The sequence below is a fragment of the Festucalex cinctus genome, chromosome 14 (genome assembly GCF_051991245.1).
Source record: "Festucalex cinctus isolate MCC-2025b chromosome 14, RoL_Fcin_1.0, whole genome shotgun sequence".
In the NCBI taxonomy this organism is placed as follows: Eukaryota; Metazoa; Chordata; class Actinopteri; order Syngnathiformes; family Syngnathidae; genus Festucalex; species Festucalex cinctus.
In genome coordinates this window covers 4165220-4183442 of record NC_135424.1, presented here as the reverse complement: position 1 = coordinate 4183442, position 18223 = coordinate 4165220, and the positions used below count along the sequence as shown (strand labels likewise).

General features: G+C 40.2%; 2 protein-coding genes across 7 annotated transcripts in view; one reads left to right on the top strand and one right to left on the bottom strand.

Annotated features, from left to right (window-relative positions):
* LOC144001185 (protein FAM53B-like) overlaps positions 1-10781 on the top strand; it is a 31314-nt gene extending 20533 nt beyond the window's left edge. For both annotated transcript variants that reach the window (XM_077495287.1, XM_077495286.1), the window contains exon 5: positions 9722-10781. In XM_077495287.1, the coding sequence (XP_077351413.1) occupies positions 9722-10042 (321 nt within the window). In that variant the 3' untranslated portion in view covers positions 10043-10781. The remainder of the gene's footprint in view (positions 1-9721) is intronic.
* LOC144001189 (uncharacterized) overlaps positions 1-18223 on the bottom strand; it is a 58203-nt gene that overhangs the window by 6558 nt on the left and 33422 nt on the right. The gene's annotated exons all lie outside the window — the stretch shown is intronic.

Below are 18223 nucleotides of genomic sequence, written 5' to 3'. Positions count from 1 at the left end.
ATGTACTAAAGAAAGATCACCTGATATTTGTTAGTGTTTCACTGCCCACACTCATCCTCTTTTTCTAACAAATTAATTACTTGCATAATTTAAAATGAAAAAAAAAACAATAGTTTGACATGAACAAATTTTGAATGTCATACGCAAACATTTATTAAATGCTTAATTTTAATGCATGTAGTTATGTTTTTTGCTCAAGCACAACCTGTGCTACCTTCAAATAAGAAAAAAAATAAACCAACTCTTAGCTTGGTGTTAGCAGTGACAAAATAAAAAGTTAGTGTGATGTGGCTTCTGCTTGACCTGTGAGGGGTCACCACAACAAGTCACTCACATGATTTGTTTGACATAGTACTTCCCCACCTTGGCAACACTGCAGACATTAAAGTCGTAATTCTTGCTTGCTACCTCGCTCGTATTAGCTTACACATGTGTTGCACATAATTTAAAAGCAGAACTCTCAAAATAAAAGTGTTTTACTTTGACTTCATGGTCACTGTGAGGTTTAGGCAGGCTGGATGTGACACCGCCCCCGTGCTGTACTTTAGCATCTTCTGAGTCTGGGGTGGTTCCTTGCTCATGGGAATCTTGACAATACTCGGGATGCAGACTAACATCAGAAAGAAAAATACAATGTAATCACTAAATCAATCTGATGAGGATTCATTTTCTGGATCGTCCAACCAAATCTGCACAACTCAACAACAATCAGCAGTCTCATGTTAAGTATCCGAGTGAGGGAGTGGTGCTTACTCACGAAACATGCCTCATGTTCAGTCATGCCGCCTAACGCCACACACTCGAAAGGAGCCAAGCTCGGTTAACATTTCATCGAGTCTGTTGGGTAAATCCAAAAGGTCGGGCCCCCTTGATGTCCATCTGTTATTCACCGCAACTCCCACCCTTGTACTTGTCATTTCCTGCCTCAATCTGGCTTTTATCAGAGAGCCACAGCGGCCAAAGAAAAAAAAAGAAGTGATTGTGCACAGAAAGCCACTACAAGACCCAACATACGTTATGCTTGGCCCCAGCAATCACTGATTGTAAATGAGCCCTCGCTACACAAAATGGAAGCATTCAAGTCTTCTAATGGGATGCATGCTTTGATGTTGAGATATTCATCTGTAACAACATCCTTGTCAACTGTTGAAAGATGCAGTATACCATTAAGAAAATTGCTGTACAATGTCTCCAAGTGACTTAGCGTGTGGCTTTTTAGAGATATGAGCCGTCGTCAGGAATTTTTTTTTGCTATGACTTGAGATGCAAGTGCGGTATGGTGGCAGTGAACTCAACTCACTTCATAATAAGTAGCACTTCGGCAAATTGTGAACAATTCTTGCTCTAGCTATAACTCGTTAAGCAATGGAAAATGTTTACAAACTGTGGTCAGTCATATTCTTTATCCTCTGCAAAGAATTACTGGTATTCAGTGTCACATTGTTGCGCTGAGAGGAGCTGAGACGTATTAATGACTAAGCAAAAAATAAAATAAAATGACAACTGGATAGCTCTTAACTTGGAAAAACTTCCAAGTTATGCCATGCTGAATTAACTCACGGATCTCAAATTATTCCTCAGAGGCCCAGAGCACTGGCCCTCCTCAATGACATCAACATTTTTCTGTCCTTAAAGGGATACTTGACTCGTTTTCAGCAGTAAAATGTTAATATTTTGTCCAGAATGAATTTGGTAACGTCATTATTTGTTATGTAAAATTAATACCTTAAAATACTAATTTTTCCACTTGCTGTCGACTGAAGATGACATCACCAGGGCTGAGGAAGCAGGTAACAACCGATCATGGCTCCGTTTTCTGACCAAACTCAGAAAACAGGTGAGCCATGATTGGTCGTTACCTACTTCCTCAGCACAGGTGATGTCATCTTCAGTCAACAGCAATTTGCTGTAAAAGTTATTAATTGTACAAGAAAAATAATGCCATTTTCAAATTCATTCTGGACAAAATATTAACGTTGTATTGCTAAAAATGGCTCAGTGAGTCAAGTATCCCTTTAATTAGTTGGTCAAACTTTGTTACAGCCAATTTTCTAGTAAACTAGCAAAAAAGTCTATAGTGAGTGATCTGCATACATTCAACTATAATCGACATCAGAGTATGATGTAACTTAATTAAAACGCTGCATTCGATAAATATTGGTTTTGAACTGCTCCAAATGATGTATGTGGCACAGTTGAGTGCGTTTATAGGTCAGTATGGATGTTGTTGTTATAATATTTGCAACATGATAGTGGTGGTATCAAGGGTAAATCCCCACTAAAGTTGTAGGTACCAAATGCACTGCAGACCACTTGTAGCAGGGCAAATCTCACAGTCTGTCGTCTGTAATAGAAAGTGGCATCATTTTATTCCTACACCCTCCCTTTTCCTTTTTCCCGAAGATTTGTGTCACCCTCAGGACCGTCCAAGTGCGAGTTGGACGCACGGTGTTTCCTCTAACCGTGCCAGCTGCTAGGCGGGGAACAAGCCGAGCCCCGACGACGCACGCGGGCGTCACGTTGACGTTACCTCGGCTCGCAGGAATGCTCCCGCCTCACATACTAGGGCCGCGCTTTCATAAACGTCTCGGGGATTAACAGACAGACGCGTTGGCTCTGTTTCATGTTTCAAAGGAGGCGGGGCATGCATGGGCTTCTGTTAACGATAGATTTTTTTTTTTTTTACACAAATCTTTTTATTAGAATTTTTAGCACTTATATAGTACACAATGCATTGCAATATGCTGTCAAAAAGGATGAAGAAAGTTTGTTTACTGAATGTCCATATTGTAAATGACAACAAACTTAAATGACTTTTTCAAGCGAACCATTTTTACCACTTATCCTCATCACCTGTTATGAAAACTAGAACAGCTAGAGACTTTCTATTAATGTAACGTTATCCTTGTGACATTATCCAAGCAACATAAAACTTTATTCTTGCAATATTACAGTGTTATTCTCTTACGTTGCATTCTGATTTCACTATCGCAGATTTACAACTTTTTTGTCACTTAGCGACTTAATTGTCATAACATTGCAACTTTACAAGTTTATTCTCATCACATTTGGACTTCATTGCCGTAACATTAAGACAGGGATTGATAACGTCAATGATGGAGTGGGCCACAATTTCACACTTATTAACCACACATATGGCAAAATGCCATTTTTATATGGGCAAAATATGTGCCCATATTAAAAACTTTACCCTTGAAATGTTGCGACTTGAACATTACGACCAGAACAAAATATAAGCTTACTTTCGTAAGATTCTTCTTACATTAAAATTCATTTATTCTCATAAGCATTACATAAATCTTTGTTCTTTTCAGTTCTTTTGTAGACACACCCTTATGAGCAAAAAAGTTTGGAAAATGGAATCTATTTCCATGAGGGTGAAAAAAGTTTGAAAGAACATTTTTGACGAGCCATAATGAGCTCAAAGTTTGTGAGGGTGGATTGCAAAATGACGGTCGTCATCTTGCAAATTCTTTTTAACGTCAAAGTGGTTGAGACGCACGTTTGTTTCTGCAAAAGTTTGTGGATGTTTGCACGAGGTTGAGGAAGGTCAGCAGCAGCACATAACAAGCCCCCAGTGTGTGCTCTCGGCACAACATGCCGTAATGTGGCCTTTAGTTTCCTGCTGCACGTCAATGACGGCGGCTGTGAATTCTGGAGCTTCATGACATGCTAATCAGCGATCGCTCTGCCATCGTGGGTATTTACGCATGACACCACCGCCTCCCCAAAAACAAATTCCTTGAATAATTTTGCTAGCTGTCCGCCTTGTTGTTTGCACGCCCGGCTGTTTCCCTTCCACCTTGGCCGGCCGCTGTGTTTTTTCCTCCTCTGGAGCGGCTGTGGAAAGCCGTCAGACGGAGGCTGAACTTTATCGCCAAATTCGAGGCCACTCGCTCAATGAAATGTCAACGCAGCTTTTGCGGAAGGGGAGGCCTGCTGGGTGTGATTTGCTGCCACGTTCAACTGATTTAAGTGAGGGAGAGAGGGGGTGATCGTATTTATGCAAGTAGACCTGAGAGATTATGAGGGACAAGGTTGGGAGTCGGACAAATTTAAGGCATTTTACACTCAACAGTGTGTACGTGTATAGATTTGGCAGTGTATATGTCGCAGTAGTTAGCAGAAATTGCCCCTACCCCTCCCTCGCCCCCATATTTATTTATTTATTTTGTTTGTACACTAAGGTTGAACGTGAGTTGAATTGAGTGGATATAACTACTCATTTATTGTCTTCTGTACATATGCATTACTAAAAGCACCAGCAAAATTAGCCTGTGCTAAACAGCTAGCAATTGCGATTAGCATTACCGTGCTAGGAATTACCGTTCAAGATAAACACCAACCACAATTTGGGTCACACATTCATCATTAGATCTACATGAGTTGAATTAACAGAATGCTGTATGGTTAACAATCACGATTAGCATTAGCATGATAGCAGATACCATTTATGGTAAACAAACATTAACTACCATTTAGTTTGACACTTACAGAAGATGCTTCAAAAAGAGTGCAACGAGTAAACAAGTGGAGCTAGCTGTTAGCTCAGTAACTTCCTTTTCCACTGCGTGCGTTTGCAAAAAGGGTCTGTAGAAAAAAGGGTCTGTGTAGAAATGTGGACGGTGGTGCAAACATGGTTCTGGCGGAGCTTCTCGGCAGACGGTTTTCTCTGCTTTTTGGGAGAAATGGCTGTATTTTGAAACTGTCAAAATTAGGGGTGTTAAAAAAAATCGATTCGGCGATATATCGCGATACTACATCGCGCGATTCTCGAATCGATTCAATAATCGGCAGAATCAATTTTTTTTAATTTTTTTTTATTTTTTTTTAGGATTCACACCTTGAGCATGGAAGAATGTTATATGAACGGCACATTAAGCCTTAATATTTTATTTTAATGCTGTTCAAACATGAAACAGATTACAACCTCTATAAGACTGAAATTTAAGATAAATAAATAATACATTTTCATATAAATCTTACACTCTACAAGCTTACTGATAGTATTTTCTAAATTTGAATGGAAAAAAATCGCAACAATCGACTTATAAATTCGTATCGGGATTAATCGGTATCGAATCGTGACCATTCGTATCGGGATTAATCGGTATCGAATCGAATCGTGACCTGTGAATCGTGATACGAATCGAATCGTCAGGTACTAGGCAATTCACACCCCTAGTCAAAATGCTCTGAAAACGCTGACAATATGGGAATGGCTGCTCTGAAAACGACAATAGATGATACTATACGTACTTTATTTTCTAAACAATTTATGCATGCCTAAATGCTTGAGTACACATGCTCTATTAATACGGTAAGCTCCCCCTCCTTTCTCACCACGGCTCTCCATTCCTGACATGGCACACATGGTGAGCATAGCTGAGCAGCAACGTGGGAACGCGACGTGTGACGTGACGCGACTCGTCGCGTAAACGCGTTATCTCATTAAATAACAGCCCGTGCTCTGTTCTTTATAAACTCTCTGCCCTTATCTGCATCGTGTCCTCGGTACAGCGCAGATGAATGATTGATGCGGAGGTGCACTGCTGTGTCGTCTGCTTGTTAGGAATGAGTTCAAGATTCCTTCCTTGCACGCCTTTTTGTTTTACACGCCGAGCCCTGTTTGTGCTTTTCCTCTCACGGTGTTGTTGACTGACCTCATTTCAAGATGTAAATTCATTTGGGGGGATTTCAAATGGCCTCTGCTAATATTTCTTTGCGCTTTCCTTAAATAAATGAAGAATTGTCCTTGCCATGTTTATTTAGTGTTCAGATTTTTTTTTATTTTATTTTTATGGCAGTATTGAAACTTAGCACATCTGCACTTTGACAGTCGATCCACTCACATGCACAGTGAATACATATTTAAGTCCCGTCGACAGCATTGTGTGACACAAACCCCATGTTGAGGTAGTTGATCTAGAGCAAGGGTCACCAACATTGTGCAGCACCCAAGGTCCACAAGAGTAGCCTGTGGGCCTGTTCTAAAAATAGGTCACCAGTAATGGAGCATTGTGATTTTCTAGGAATGCGACCATTTGAAAATGTAAACAATGGAATAGATTTATGGAACTAGTGTTGCATAATGAGTTTGATCTTTTTCCTAATTTTTGTGAGAAATAACACGATTGGTGTCTTCACATGAATGTCAATTTACACTAACTAGGGTTGTCACGCATTAGCTTATCGATTATTCCATCGATTACTCAGGTTATTGACCTGGATCCTTTTTGTGTCAACCAATTTTTGTGGCAGACTGTCAATCCCCCCCTCCCATACTTGAATAATATTAGTGCTGTCACTTTCAAATGTTTTTAGAATCGATTATTCAATCAATTAATCGACAAATCAGATTAATTTTAAGTTTGCATTAAAGTGTATTACAAAACCATTTCCCCCTGTTTATTATCCAGTAATTGGTGTTATTTCGCACTTCATATTCGTATAGTGATTTATTTAAAATGTACCTGTTCGGTCGTTGTTTTCAAAAGTAAAGACAGATTGACACATTGCTCAAACATAATTTGAGCAAATGTGTTATTTCAGAAGTGTCTATCAAACTGGTAGCCCTAACCTTCTTTTTGTTTACTGACAATGTGAAGGGCTACCAGTTTCATACATACTTCTGAAATTTACTTGAACTATTTGTGGGTGCTTCAGCACATCGTCGTTGCGCCAGCTAGCTCGTCTCAACTATATGGTACTATGATAATATAGTTATTAAATATTGTTTATAAATGTACATCAATGCGTGATTAAAAATAGAACAGTACAAACACAAATTGGATTCAGCTCACAAGTGCGCGTCACTATTTTCATTTGTTTTTAAGTGTGTCTATGCGTGTATTTCATGTGGCGGTGGTATGAAAAGCTGGGCACACTACAGAAACGTAACCCCGCTTCTCGCAGACCCTCCCAAATCCCAGGCAGTGGGTTTCATGGAAAGCACATAGTGACAAAGCAGCTTCCAGCCTCCCTCCTCCCCTTCTTCTTTACCCCTCCAACCCTGCTGGGATAATTAGTAGTCAAGTAATAGCAGGGGGGAGCAAACACAGACAGGGCGTAGAAATCCCCCTTTTTCCCCATTCCGGTGACAGACAGCCAAGGCCTCCCACTACTCTCGTTATCACCTGAAGTATTCGCTTTTGTGCGTCGGTCCACTAGCAGGAGACTCCCGGTGCATGGCAACGGCCAAGTTGTCCGTCCTCAAGTCAAAGGAAAAAGCTCATTTCTATTCATCTCCGTGCCTCCAAACATCTGCTGCTTCACAGATTATTAACCACCTCACTGCACTGCTTTGCACATAACTACTGATTTCTGAGAACATTACAGCTTTATTAGTCTCACTTTGAGATTTTTTTTTGTCTTGTTGAGTATATGCTTTTAAAAAAAACTGTACAAGTACGTTGTTCTCGTAAAATTACAACTTATTGTAATGTTTTTTTCTGTTAACATTAAACAGTAACGTCTCATCATGAATGATGTTAACTTTTAGGTCAGTGGTGTCCAAACTACGGCCCGCCATCCATTTGTCAGTGGCCCGCGAGATATGCTAAAAATGGCATTTGACTAAATTCAAATGAAATAAAGTAAGTCAAAGTAAGAAGGGAGGGTGTCGAAAAACACAATGTTATTACAAACAAATGTTATTTTAGTTAACTAAAACTAACGAAATAAAACTCAAAAAAAAAAAAAATCGTTCGCGAAATAAAATAAAAAATGCTTTTTAAAAGACGAAAAATAACTGAAATTACATTTTAGGTTTACACAACTGACTAAAACTATAATTATAGCAAAAATGTCCTTCGTTTTCGTCATTGTTGTGATTTTTAGTAGATTTATTTTGATATCAACCGGAATAATGACGTTTGAAAGTATGTCACACAGAAGTGACGTTATCTGGCAACAGCCAGAAAGAAAAGCACCTTCAGAAAAATTGTATATACTGTAACATTTTTCTAAATATGCAAAAGCACAAATAAATTATTTGTACAATTTTTAGGACTGAACGCAATTTCTCCTCATAACATTATGTGGCCCTTGCGTCCTTCTGATTTTCTGGATGTGGCCCTCAAATGAGAACTATGAAGACATTTTCTGGAAATCACTGTTTGCATCTACGAAATGCTTTCTGTCACAAACGCAATGAATACAAATTCAAGTCTGTTACCGGTGTTACGCAAAGCAGCTAAATTACAAACTATGGCAATATTTATCTTGAGGAAGGTGACCACCTTGCAACTCAGTCATGTCACATGACAACTCTTACTTATATCAACCTTGGTTGAATGAAATCCATGATATGATTGAGCCATATTATCTAAAGCACTTCCTCATGTCTTGCAACTCCTTCCTCATAGCTTCTCTCACTGACACAATGAATACATCTGTCAACCACGTCATGTCACGCAAAACCTAACGCCAGGTAAATGAAATACCATTAAGACACGTCTGTGACATCACATCACGGACATCTCATTTGTAGCTCCTCCCAAAAGCACAACAAATGCATGATTGACGTCCGTCAACTGCACAATGTGATACGTTAAACACGTTTAAGGTAAATTTGATTTGCGACTATGATGGCCTAATTCTTCATTCCAAACACTTTGAGGATGTTTTTTGCCCTTCACAGCACTGCTTTGTCTGTCTTTCTCATGTCAAAAAGAGGAGCTCGGTGTTCATACGGTGTCAAGGTAACTCGGGATAGAACGTGTTTTGCGGCTTGAATGTCCCCAAGGTCAAGTGTTCAAAAATGAGAGCCAAGTCCTGCGAGTGAGTCGCCTTGACACGGGAGAAACGAGATACAGTTTGCGGTTTTCTGCGGCTTCACACGGTTTTGCTTTCCGTGATGAAAGGCGAACAGCTTTGCACGTGTGCTCGCATGTGCAAAGAAGATTTCAATGAAACGCAAGATGCTGCTTCAAGGGAAACCTTAATCTCACAAGAAGTGACAGGAAAAACCTCAAGTTGAAAATTCCCCCAAATAAAAGTACTAGCATCCCAGGACGTTCCAGAGATGGCAAAAGTACTCGATTTCGGTACTGGAGCAGTACACATACTTGTGTAAAAATACTCTGGCAAACTTTGAAGTACTGATTCAACTCCTGGACTCAAGTGCATTTTACAATCTGACTTTTAAGAAAAAGTAAAGTAAAATGTTCGCATTTCTCCATGTCACTGCTGTCTGTTTTTTTTTTTTCCTCAATCAACAATTCGATATCTCAACTGGGGTTTACTTTACATCACTGTATTTAGTATATCTTTTTACATGGTGTCATTATCCACAGTAACAAGCCTATTTTGAAAATGAAAGAGTACAAATAACATATCTGTTTACAAATGTAGGAAGCAATAGTGAGTGAATAATCAGCAAATATTCAAGTAAGCTGTTACATCACTGATTATATTTGTGAATGTGTGTCACTAGCTCAAGACCTCGCCATTTTGTGCCCGTAGCTCCTCTCGCAAGCACAATGAATACATGTTAAATTCTTGAAACATAAACACCATTTTCTCTATGGTACATGTGACAAAAAAATACATATACATCATTTGGGAATAACACTGTAACATAACGTGTAAAAAAGTGAAGTTCCACATTTCATATACGCAAATAGCGGGCGATGATTACGTCCCACCACCACTACTTCTACATACTCACATAACGTCGTCCTCTTTCTTTTCTTCACAGCAACTCCAGACTTTCCAGAGCTTGAGTTGCCCCGGCTTCTCTTTCTTCGACAGCTGCCAATCCAACCTGCGTCCGTCGAGCCAACGCCATTCGGACTTCACCGCCATGTCCGAGCTGGGACTGGAACCCCGGCAGGAGGCGACGAGAGACGGCGAGGATTCGTCCGACGAGGAACTGGACAGCGACTCGGCGTGTAGCGTGGGCTCGAGATCCGGCTCGCCACGGGGGAAAGTCGCCCTCTGGAAGGGCGACCGCGGCTCAACCAGGGACATTTTCCAGCTCGGGGGAGAGCTGGACCTCGAGCAGATTGAGAGGAATTGAAGCGGATCTTCAGGACGCTGATGATTGGAAAGTGTTTAGGAACGTCTCGACTCAGTTGAAAGGGAAGGACGTTGGACTATACCAAGGATGCGGAGGACACATTTGCCTTGAACATTGGGACTATTTTGAACTTTTTTTTTTTTTTTTGCTCAGGAGTGTGAAAATGAGGGGTTAGTAGTCTTAAATAAAAAAAATAAAAACTAAAAAAACTCAGTTCCGCAGCTGTCTTCCCATCTGGTGAGCTTTCCAACGTTAGCATTAGCTTTGCATCTCTTTGCTATAACTCAAAGTGGACGCAGGGACGACTATGTACAGTATGCTACGACACACAACTCTGACTTTGCTGAATGTAGGCTCAATAAGCTTTAAGACATGGGCTGCGTTTACGTGGACACTCGTAATTTGATAACCAACCTATTAAGGATCCGATTCAACGCACAGACTTCTAACAAGTAGAATAGTTCTGAGTGACAATAATAAAAGGAACATTCCCTAAACTAAGTTGGTTCTTGCTGTCCATGTAATCACAGCCATTGACTTCCTTCCTCCTCAGCCCTTTTTTGAAGTTTCTTTATAAGCAAATTGTATATTTGAATTAAGCTCTTAAATGATTAGTTCTGATATCAATGTTTATTTTTCTATTTCTATGTTGTTTTTTAAATGGAGCTGTACGTATGTGGAGTGAGAGCGTGATGAGGGAGGTTCTTGGATGTGGAAATAAATCTCCATTTGCCATCGATTGTCTTGTTTCATTTCCTCGGCTAAATGAATGTGTAACGCGCGGAGTCAAGAGTGTGTTTTGTGAGTTGCAAATGAGAAATAAACACAAGAATGACAAGCGAGCGTGACTGTGACACTGGCAGACAGAATGATAACAGATGATTAAAAAAAAAAATAACCACTGCAGAGATGTGAAACATCCTGATTCCTCAAGAATTAAGTGTTACTGTAGGGAAGAAAAAAAATAATAATAATAATTTGCAGGCTATAAAGTGCATGCCAAACCTCTAAATGGGATTACAGTATATTCCTAAACTCTAAGCACATTTTTAGCCAAACTTCATTTACATTCGTTTACTCGGGTAATTCTTTTTTTTTTTTTTTTTTTTTTTCCGCTTTGTGTTGTAAGCAACTTTTTACAACAAAAAAAAATTGTAAATTTGTTAATGTAACAATTATAAAATTGTTCTTGAAAATATGTTACTGTTTAATTCACATGGTGGGCCAATTCCAGATGTTTTACCCATGTGACGTGTATCAGATTTTTTTTCATGCAATGTGAACAGTAAACAGTTTTGTTTTATTTATTTATTTTTTGTTTAAATCCGACTCAGGCCTCTTTTGTTTCTGGATGTAAATCGGGTAAGCATCCGATGCGACCACAGTCTGGACGTTCATGTCATGTCATCCAACTTATATCTCATCAAAAGGTGAAAAACATCACAAGTATTTTACAAAACAACGGATGCGAAAAGCAAAGTCGGACTAAGGAGCAGAAAACATTCCCGAACAGAAGAACCGATACAAATATGGGACAACTGGTCATTTCAAGCACAAAATCCAAAAAATTGCCACAAATGTGTCAGGAATGACACCAGTAAACACCACACCACATGACGTTATAGCGTTTCATGCATGTGTATCACTTCACTGATGCATTTCGTCCACATTTTTTTATTATTATTTTTTTTGGGGGGAAAGTGAATAACTACAACAAAAAAAAAGGGAAAAAAAGAGATCAAAAATCTAAATTTGGGCATCATTCCTTTCAGTATGATCGTAGCCATAGGTGTATACACAGTACTTCTATTTAAATGACGTTGAGATCATGAGGGGTTCTTACGGGATCTGTGGACCGAAAAACTCTTGCTCTAGTGCACCCAGCGCATATTACTACAACCTGACATGGGCAAGTATTTTGGGGGCTTTCCATCACATCTCTCTAATGTCTCTCCAAGAAGCTGCCACGATGTAAAAGATTCCCTTCTATCAGCTCTTTTTATGTTGCATTAAAGCCTTGTATCGGCCTTATCAAAATGCACCGGTTGGTGATGGGGAACGCTGGTTGCAGATTGTTTTACAGACACGAAGAGAAAAATCCCCGGCTGCACCACAGTGTTTATATATATATATAAAAAAACAGGATGTCCCGGAGCAGCGGCGGCCTTTCCTTCGACGATGAGCCGTGGAGGAAGGTGAACTCTAACATCTGTGAGCAAGAGGTGTTGTCTTACACAAACACACACCCCTGACACATTGACAAAATAGTGAAAATACTGTCACCCGGCCTGGAAAATTGTTTTCGGTAACGGGATGTCAGCTTGCGCGTGTGTGTGGGGGGAGACTGGCAGAAGTAGAAGCACTGATTTGACTCCTTAACTATCAATAGCTGTGTAGTCGCCAGCTTATCCCAAAGGTCAGTCGACTGACCACGCACACACATACACGTTTCCTCTCCGACAGGAAATGAGCAACCGAGCAAGGCAGAGTGCTAATATCTGAGGCAAAACTACTATAAATAGGGAGCATTGTAGCAATCCAACGTAGACAGGAAAGGCTACGTTACACAAATCAACAGCGGCCTGGACGGCCTCGATTACACGCGGGCAAACATTGTCTGTGTTTTCAAAGCAAACTCTCTTTCACTTTGTCAGCAAAAAAAAAAAAAAAAGCACCGCGGCTTCCCTTCGGGGACTTGAGACGAGGTCAAAATGGTGACGTCATTTTGTGTCAACCGTCTGCCTTTTAAGGCGTTGAGTGGCATCGATGCGCTCGAGTTTTGTCGGATCTTTTGAGGAGTTTTAAGAGACAAGTTATGTTGTTAAACATACGCTACTATCCATCCATGGGTCCAAGTCACACACAGTAGGGGAGAGTGAGGTATTGTGAGACACTGGGTAATGTGAGACACCACCTGTATCTAAAAAAAAGAGCACATCTGTGGTCATGTGACCAATTTGGTATCAAGCCCCTCCCATTTCAGCTTGGCCAGGAAGAAGATGACTTGATTGTGCTGAGGTAAGCATGTGTTTTAGACAAAAATATATTTTTGGGACATAAAAGTACTTTTTTTTGCTTTGAACTTAATCAACTGTTGCACTAAAGCTATTTGACTCAAGTGGAAAAACGTATATCCCACATATTGTTGAACTATCAACTTATAAAATGATGTGACAGTGCTAGCTAAAGATTAGTCTGTGTTGTCAAGAGAGGTTGTTCTTTATAAAATGGTGGTGGTGGGTTTAAGTGAGACAAATGCCATGGGGCAAAGTAAGACGGTGTCTCATTTTTCCCCTTTTCAGACATGATTTCACTTTTCATTCATGTTTTGTTTTTCATGTCAGAAACAGTTTTTAAAAAAGCCATCATGCCAAGGAAGTACAACAGGAAGACAACCTGGGGCAATACCTCCCTTGAAGAGATGAAAATTGCAGCCACAGAGGTCAAGGAGGGAAATAAGTCTTTAAGAGCTGTTTCAAGGGATCGAAATATTGACAAGTCAAGTCTCCTAAGATTCATAAAGAAAAAGGAGAAAGGGGATGTGAAATCAGTAGCTTGGGGTGCAGTGGCTCAGGCAAAGAGAATTTTCACTGATGAGATGGAGGAAGAACTTTCCAAACACCTGAAAGAACTTGCTGAACAGTTCCATGGCCTCTCTCCAGCTAAGTGTCGTCAACTTGCATTTGAATATGCAGAAAGAAACAATGTTGTTATCCCTCCTAATTGGAAGGAGGTGCAGTGTGCAGGTAGGTCAGAGTGTGCAAAAGATCATATGATTTAGTACAATAAGTTAACTAAGCTGATCTTCCCAAAGAGGCTAACTCTTTTACTAATGGATTGTCTATAGGTCAAGAATGGTTTCGGAGCTTCCTAGCACGTCGCCATCTTTCTGTCCGAACTCCAGAAGCAACATCCCTTGGAAGGGCCACTGCGTTCAACAAAACAACCGTTGGGGAGTTCTTTGATAACCTGGCAGTAGTCATGGACAGGTAGCAGAATTATTTTTTAATTGCAAATATTTTATTAAGGCTTTATCTCTGAGATTAAGTTTGAATTCTTATCTATTTCTCTCTTTTCCTCCACTCTTTACAGGCATAAATTTGCCCCACACAAAATTTTGAATGTGGATGAAACAGGTGTCTATACAGTACAAAAGCCTCAGCAGGTAAGCCATACGATAAACACACACAAGACTGATGTGTAGCGAGTAATAATAACCAGCTAGTTACTGAAACAATGCTTAAATTGCAATTTGTAATATGGTTGCCTGAATTGGATAAACTGGATAAAATGAATAAACTGAAACCAGACACTGTAAACCTTTTTTTCCCCAGTAGTAGCCTACAAATCGAACATGCAACTGATTCTGAATTTTCTATTTGATTCAGGTTGTGACACAAAGAGGGAAAAAGCAAGTTGGCTCTGTCACATCGGCTGAGAGAGGGGAACTGGTGACTCTGGTGTGTGCAGTGAATGCTATTGGGAATGCTACACCTCCCATGTTTGTCTTTCCCAGAGTAAAGTTTAAGGAATGCTTCATGATCAATGCACCTCCTGGAGCCAAGGGTACCTCCACCAGGACAGGATGGATGAATGAAGATACCTGGACTGAGTTCCTTGATCACCTCTAAGGGTCCCGAGTTCTGATCCCAACTGTAAAAATGGTTCTTCCTCTTATTTAATTGTTAAATAAAACATTTTGAATATTTTTGTTACAGTATTTGTTTTTGTTCAGTTACCTTCAAATGTTTAGGGAATAATGGCTTAATTGACCAGTGTCCATGAATTTTAAATTATTCCAACATTAATTCCGGAATCAGTGGTTGTTTAACTAGTTATTAGGATTCTGACTTTTACAACAGGTGTTGTTAGGCTTGATTCAGAGTGAAAAAAGTAAGTGGATCATTTTACCCCAAGCAGGATCAATTTACCCCACTGAAATTTGGGTTTTGTCTTAGTTTACCCCGTAGCTGGGGTAAAATGAGACACTTTACCACTTTTTTTTAAACAATTATATTTTCACTGTCTTTAGTCCTACATGCATTCTGATAATTTCTATTCTTAGTAAACATCCTAAATTAATGGAAAATGTGTTAATTTTATTGATACATCACTTAAACCTGCTTAGATCGGTAGAAATGTAAAAAATGTCTCACATTACCTCACTCTCCCCTACTGTGGTGGCTTGAGATACAAGTTTAATTTGTTCTCATAACCTAAATCACTTGTATCTCAAATCAGCTCTCCTCACCGAAATGAATGGAAATCTTCAATGAAGAAAAATAACACTAATTGTAATAAAAACATTCTAAAAGCAGAATGTAAAGAAATAAAGTCAACTGTACATTCACGCTTTAGCATGTAGCATCTGTACTTGCCTTCGTTAGCTGTACTACATTCAACATGTTACATGTTCGCAATCACAGTTTTTTTTTTTTTTTTTTTTTTTAATGGTTCCAGACCAATCTCCGACCGTATTGTCTTCTCAATTAAACGCATTGCCGACATTTAGCTCAGTTAATGCGTGACCAACTGCCGGCGAAGTTAACGTAGCTATCTGTCTTTGTGAGTTTTATAGTGACGGACAAAGTTTGATGTCGCAGTTTGTGTCTCTCTTATCTTGTGAACCTTGATTGTTGCATTTTTTTTTTTTTAACAACATAATCCTTGAATACAAATTTAATAATCTTCACAAGTCCCTCTGTACTCTGCATCATAGCATAGCGGTGGGTTGCCAACAAAAAGTGCCTACATTGAACATACCGGTGTTGTAAATGTACAAAAAAAACACTTTGGCTGTGAAGTAGACGCGCTTTTTTCATTTTCACAGACAACTGTTTTCAGGCGTTTACACGGAAACAGTAAGTCCCTTTTTTCAACAACTTCCACTTCAAGACATATTTTCAAATGTTTTCCGGCTCCAAATTGTGGTTGCTGTGTAACAGAATGGCCAAAATAGCTGTTTTTGTCTCCCAGTTTCGGATGAAAACGCCATCAATCATTTAAACGAGAGATGGGGAAACAGTATCTTGACAGTCTTAAAAAGCAATCTATTTATTAGTGGAAACGACGCTGTTTTATTTTATTTAAAGCTGACGGTCATGTGTAAACTGTAGCCTATCCCAGCTGAGTTTAGGCAAGATGTGGAGAAAGCTTTCATTTCATTATTTATCCTGAAATGAGGAAACAGGGTGGACTACTGGTTGGCATGTCTGCCTCACAGTTCTGAGTTTCAGATTTCGAATCGCGGTTTCGGTGTTCCTGTGTAGACTTCGCATGTCCTCACCAGTTAGTGAGGGGTTTTCATGTAATGTAAGTATGAATGGTTGTCTATATGTGCCCTGTGATTTGACTGGCGCCCAGTCCAGGATGTACCCCACCTCTCGCCGTCCCAAAGTCAACCGGGATAGGCCAAACAATTCTACTGCCACTGTTCATTGATTTATTAATTGTTTAAAATATGTCTATTTCTAAAATCGGCAATTAAAAAAAAGTGAGATACAACCAAATCAAATGATCTACAGTTGACTGATGGCCAGTCTACCGTGCACTTCTCCAATTACCCAAAGTCAAGCTCCAACTCAACCCTAATGAGGACAAGCACTACAGGAAACGCTTGGATGGATGATTAAAATGTTTTGCTGAGGGGAAGGAACATTGTGAGCTCCTTAGTCGCCGTCCGGGACAGCTGGCTGGTCCCACCTCGTCTCCACGGACTGTGTGCACCTAGTAGGTGCTTATGTGAACACTTAGCGCCGTCAGACAGGTGGCCGGCAGTGTCGCATGTCACTGATTGACTATTCCCCACTCCAAGTTGACAGAGTGCAACCCGACACTTTGTCACCATGGCTCCCCGTGAATGCCGTTCCCTCCCCTCTGGCCCGGCACCACAGTATGATTTACATTCTTTAAATGTGCCCCAATGCTGGCTTTTGTTCCGTGCCAGCCAGCCCGAGTAGTGAGAAATCTCAGACTTAAGCAGTATGAGGGCACATTTGCATGACTACAATTGAGGGAAAACATCAAAAGCGCAAAAGAAAATGCAAGGATGGATTACATTCAGTGGTTTAAAACTGAACGTGGTGACTGTGTTTGTTAATTTCTCGGATATTACAGCATTGGAGCCAAACATTACGCCAACTATGGGAATATGAGCTTAGCCTGCACTATGGCAGAGCATGAGTCTACTCTTGATCAAAAACTCACACACACAAAAAAAAAAAAGAGTCTACATGGATTAGACCAGTGGTTCTCAATCGCAGTACTCGAGTACCCTTATCCTGTTTTCCATGACTCCCACAGCCAACACAGGTGTTTCAAACGATCAGTTAATCATCAAGTTCTGCATGAAGCCTGACAATGATCCCCAACTGTGTTGGCTATGGGAGACATGGAAAATAAACTAGATTAGTGGTACTCGAGGACTGGGGTTGAGAACCAGAGATGGGAAAACCAGATCAAGAAAGTAAAAAAACCCTGCCAGTTTGGCTTGGGTGCTTCTCGTAATGACCTCGTTTACCTGCCAGTTGAGTGCAAGCACCTGTAGCTAATGCCAAACTGCGGCAGGGTTTTCACTTTCTGGACCTGGATTTCACATCTCTGTTGAGAACCAGTGGATTAGACAAACGGCCGCGAACAAAATGTGCGAGCATAATTGCCTAACGATGCCACAAAATGGCAGAAAGCATTGCTTTTCTGTGACTAATAATAAACCTCCACTTATTTCAACCGCGGAAACAAGATGGCGCACAAGCAATAACATGAGAGAGAAATCTTTGGCCTGAGTACAAAAAAAAGTGAATAGGAAAGTTTTTCAGAAAATAACAGAGACAAATCTGCAAATTGTGATTTGCGAATATACCGGGGAACACCACATCCTACTCTGTATTCACTATAAAATGTTGGATGATTAATTGCATTATCTAACGTGAATGTGATTTGTTGTTTGCCTATACGTGCCCTGCGATCGACCGGCAACCAGCCCTGGGTGTAGCCTGCATGATTCTTAGAATTGTGAGGCAGACACGCTAACCACGAGTCCACCGCATTCTTAATTTCCATGAATTAACATCGTCTGGATGCCGTATGCTCCAAAAGAGCAAATTCTCCCCACCCCCCTTTGACAACGTCAGTTAGGGGAAGTGTTTATGTTTATGGCAGTTGATACACTTCACCTGAATG